At 34.1% G+C, this 5053-nt stretch overlaps 1 protein-coding gene across 1 annotated transcript; it reads left to right on the top strand.

The window, feature by feature from the left end:
• The first annotated feature begins 403 nt into the window (after positions 1-403).
• LOC115884148 lies at positions 404-1414 on the top strand. Its single transcript, XM_030902656.1, has one exon. The coding sequence runs from the start codon at positions 404-406 to the stop codon at positions 1412-1414; it is 1011 nt and encodes a 336-aa protein (XP_030758516.1).
• Positions 1415-5053: the final 3639 nt, after the last annotated feature.

The raw sequence follows: 5053 nt of genomic DNA, 5'->3' as shown, positions 1-5053 counted from the left end.
TCACAACCACTTCCATCTTTTGATCAGTTTATTACTTTTTTTAAAAAAAAAGCAGATTTATTAGAAACTTTAGACTTAAGTAGAAAAAAAAACAGGTGTAGATAAATCTGAGAGACAAAATATACAGTCCTTTGCAGTCATAAATCAAGAGTGTCAAATGTGTAAAGGTGATCATAATCTAAATAGTTGTCAACAATTTTTAGGGCTATCAGTGAATGAAAGAGTCGAGAGAGTGAAAGGGTGGAAATTGTGTTTCAATTGTATGAAGTCAAATCATACAGCAGGTGAGTGTTCTTCTAGTGTTTGTAGAAAGTGTAATTTAAAACACCATACCCTTTTACATTTTGAACGTAGAGCAAACCGTGGTGGTTTTCAGACTAGTAATGTGCATGCTACGTTAAGTATGACTAGTGAAAATTATTCTTGTGATAATCAGGTTTTATTTCAAACTGCTGAAATAAATGTTTTAGATGCTAATGGCATGTGGCGGACATGCAGAGCTCTTTTGGATGGTGCAAGTCAATGTAATTTTATTACAGATTCGTGTTGTCAGAGGTTAGGTTTAGAACAGCTAGATTTACCTTACACAGTTTCTGGTGTTGGACAAGTGGTATCAAATTTGAAACATAAATGTCAAGTGTCTATTAAGTCAAAGCAAGGTCCATTTAAAACCGAGTTATCTTGTGTTGTGATTCCTAAAATTAGTGGTGAGTATCCTACGCTGAAATTTGATAGTTCTAAGTGGAATATCCCTCGGACAATTGCTCTAGCGGATCCAAACTTTAATCAGCCTGGAGAAATAGATTTGTTACATGGCGGTGGTATTTATTTAAGTCTTCTTTGTGTAAGACAAATTTCTTTAGGCAGTCAAAAGCCAATTTTGCAAAAAAACAGATTTGGTTGGGTTGTTGGTGGTGAGTGTAAAAGTATTTACGATAATCCTTATAAGTGCTATTTGTCATTTAATTCAAATTTACAAAATCAGTTAAAATTGTTTTGGGAGATTGAAGAGGTCACTAGTAATGAGAAAGTTTTATCGATAGAAGAGAGAGAGTGCGAAGAAATCTTTGTTAAGACGACTAGTAGAGATAAGGATGGGCGATTCGTAATCCAGATTCCCTTTAAAGATTCTGTTTCAAATTTAGGAAATTCGAGAGAAATTGCTAAGAAAAGATTTCGTGCTTTGGAATTCAAGCTTTCAAAAGATTCAAGTCTTCGAGAAAAATATGTAAATTTTATGAGTGAGTATCATAGTTTGGGTCATATGGAAGAGATAAAATTAAAAACAGTTTCTGATAATTCTGTGGATTATTATTTTCCTCATCATGGTGTTTGGAATGAGAATAGTCCTACTACCAAGTTAAGAGTAGTGTTTAATGGATCCTTCATCCTTCAGATAATGGTGTTTCACTAAACGATCTTCAATATGTAGGTCCGGTTCTTCAAGATGAGTTGGTTTCAATTATTTTACGATTTAGAGAGCATAATATTGTTATTTGTGCAGACATAATCAAAATGTATAGACAAATATTAATCGATCCTAAGCAAACATCATTACAAAGGATATTGTGGAGATCTGATCCCAAAGGTGAGTTAAAAACGTTTGAATTAAAAACTGTGACTTATGGTACTACATCTGCACCTTTTCTTGCAGTGAGATATTTAAAACAGGTAGCATTAGATTCAGCAACTACATATCCAAAGGCTCAAGTAATATCAACTGATTTTTACATTGATGATGTGATTACTGGTGCTAATTCTGTAGAAGAGGCAGTTAGGTTGTGTAGAGATATTATATCGATATTAGCGTCTGCATGCTTTGAACTTCAGAAGTGGGCATCTAACAGTAGTGAGGTCTTAAATGAAATAAAAGTAAATTCTAGTAATCCTGAATTAATTTTTGGGAAAGATGAGGGTGTTAAGATGTTAGGTTTGCACTGGTCTTGTGAGGGTGATTTCTTAAGATATTCAATTCAGTTGCTATCTAGAGAAAATATAAGGAATATTACCAAAAGAACAATTCTATCTATGATAGCGCAGATCTTTGATCCCTTAGGTTTGGTGGGACCATGCATTATTGTGGCGAAAATAATATTACAAAGGTTATGGTTAGCAAAGGTATCTTGGGATGACGAGTTACCATCAAATATTTTTATATTAAAAACAACTTACCATGTTTAAATAATTTGAGAGTTCCTAGGCATGTCGTTATCTGTAACGCGGTTTCTGTAGAGTTGCACGGGTTTGCTGATGCTTGGCTAGAAGCATATGGAGCTTGTATATATCTCAAGAGTAGAAATGATATGGGTGAGACATGTGTCAGGTTACTATGTGCCAAATCTAAAGTGTCTCCTTTGAAATCCCTAACTGTGCCTAGATTGGAGTTGAGTGGTGCCCTTATTTTAGCTAAGTTAGTTGAGAAAGTTAAAAGCTCAATGAGGTTTAAATTTGATAGAGTGTTTCTTTGGAGTGATTCCACAGTGTGTTTAAGTTGGATCCAAACTCCCCCAAATATACTTCAAATGTTTGTGAGTAATAGAGTCATTCAGATTCAGAGTTTAACTAATCCAGAAGATTGGTATCATATTTCTACCAAGGAAAATCCTGCTGATATATTATCACGAGGAATAAACCCTAATTTACTCGGTTCATGTGATTTGTGGTGGAAAGGTCCCTCATGGCTTTTTAAATCAAAATGTGATTGGCCTAAATCTCTTTTGGCCTAATAATAAAACCCTGGCCTAATCTCATTTTGAGAGTTTTAGCAATGGCTTATTTAACTTATGAAGATTTAAGTACTATTTTAGTGCAAATTGAGGCAATTTTAAATTCCCGTCCGATAACCCCTCTATCTTCTGAACCCTCTGACCTATCCTGTCTGACCCCGGCTCATTTTTTGATTGGGAGAACTTTAACTGCTTTACCAGATCCAGATGTGAGAAGTATTAAAGAGTCAAGGCTGAATTACTACCAGCGATTGCAACAATTGCAGCAACATTTTTGGGTTAGATGGTCCAGGGAATATATATCAGAGTTACAGTGTCGACAAAAGTGGAAAACAAATCTTAATAATCTTCAACCAGGTGCATTGGTGGTTATTAAAGAGGATAACGTCCCACCATTACAATGGCGATTGGGCCGTGTTCAGGAGATCTATCCTGGTCCAGATGGAGTTGTCCGAGTTGCATCAGTTAGAACAAGTCATGGTGTTGTGAGGCGATCAGTGGCAAAGATTTGTCCATTACCGTTGTGATAGCTATAAAGAAGTGACTTTTGTAGATTTACATTATATTTATATTGTTAATGTCAAGATTGTTTGGTTGTATTTGAATTTCTTAATGAGTTAAAATTTCTTAATATGAGTTTCTTATTGAAAGGTTAACCCTTTCAAGGTGGGGAGTATGTAGAAGCAGCTTAAGAAGTATTTGAAAAGGTTACGGTTGGTAACATTGAGAGAAGAGACATAACCCTAAAAAAGACTGACAGATGGCCAACAAAAATATGTAACGGGATTTTTAATAAAAGTTGTATGAATAGATGATAAATAAATGTGTTAGAAGATCGAGAAGTTGTGTGTTAAATAAAAAAAACCTCCAGAGAAAATAAACATTAGCAGTATCTATTATTATATATTGTATCTAATACAATAATGTTAATCAACAATAATGTTATGAACAACGCAAGGTTTATCCGGTCTACCATATCTTATCTGAGCCATACGTTCTTTAAATCTAATTAAGATTGATCTTCTAGTTTGCCCAACATTTTTCTGATTACAATCTTTACATGAAAATTCATAAATACCCCACCTTTCTTTTTTTAATAAACTTAGTTGTTATACCTACGAGTTTTAGGTTCTTAACTCAAGAGCAAACAAGTTAAATTGTGCAAGTAGCGAAATGTTTTACGACCAAGCTCGGCAGCGAGGTCTTCGCTACACAAAGCAGACGAATTTAGCCAGATGATTGGACGGCCAAAGGCCTCGTGTAATTAGTTTACTCACTGATCCAAAATGAAGTTAACCCTTTGCGGTTTTTGACTCCGGCTAGATGTAAAATTAAACAGTGCTCCAGACCCCCGGAAGCGTTTATTGAAGGGCAAATGATTTTTTAAACAGCCACCGAATTATTAATGAATGCTTATAATCGGTTCCAGTTGATTAGCGCCGTTAACATTCGATTTAATTTAATTTGTAAAAGGGGTTTTGCGAGGTGGTTATACCAGGGTGTTCTTTAATTGCCTGCTAATATTTAAGGGCGTGATTCCTGGACCTATTCTAAGAGAAAAACTTCGTATGAATGTATGTCCTAAACATCTTAATTTAATCACCGGTTTTCCTAGTGAGGCATAATTGAGGCTATTTTGGCAATAACGAAATTTTTTAAAGGTATGTAATTATAATTTTTTATTCATTTAATCACTAGTTGATTAAAAAAGTATACCATTAATATTGAAAATTATATGTTATCCTCTCATAGTATATGTCTATTTAATTTTTTGATTATGTAACGAGCACTTTGTTTACTCAATTGTTTCGTCGAACTACTTGAGTTCATTTTTGCTTTTGATCGAATCGGTAAGAAACTATGAAGCTATAAAATGTTGTTTCGGGAGAGTCAAATATCGGGGAAAGTTTTATCGGGGAATAACTGTTTATATATTATCTATAATTAATTTATTTTTGTTTCCTAAAATATATTGACTAAAACCGAGACTAAAACAAAACTGGTAAAACAAAATTTTGGTATGAACTGTATATTATGTGCTGTATCTGCCCTTTCTGGTTATACAAAACGACAAACAAAAAGAATAAAGAAAAACAATTTTAAGACATTTAAATATACGTACTTCGAATATGAATATGTACAGGATGGACCATTTTGGTTGTTTCTATAGGCTATCTAGGAAACCGTGAGAAATATTCAAATTTTGATACTGCAGTCTCGGGTTCTTTTTTTGAAAAAAATACAATGGCGCAAACGGATCGTGGCTATCTTGATCGATTTCGAAGCTACAGGGGGATTCTCAAATTTTGTACTTTTAGAAGATGTTC

Source organism: Sitophilus oryzae, unplaced genomic scaffold, assembly GCF_002938485.1.
Source record: "Sitophilus oryzae breed Bouriz unplaced genomic scaffold, Soryzae_2.0 scaffold_2019_pilon_pilon, whole genome shotgun sequence".
NCBI classification, from domain to species: Eukaryota; Metazoa; Arthropoda; class Insecta; order Coleoptera; family Curculionidae; genus Sitophilus; species Sitophilus oryzae.
Note: the sequence above shows the minus strand (reverse complement) of the source record. Positions and strands in the feature narration are given on the sequence as shown.

Coding starts and splice junctions, on each gene's coding strand:
- LOC115884148 (XM_030902656.1), top strand. CDS start 404: ATGACTAGTGAAAATTATTCTTGTGATAATCAGGTTTTATTTCAAACT.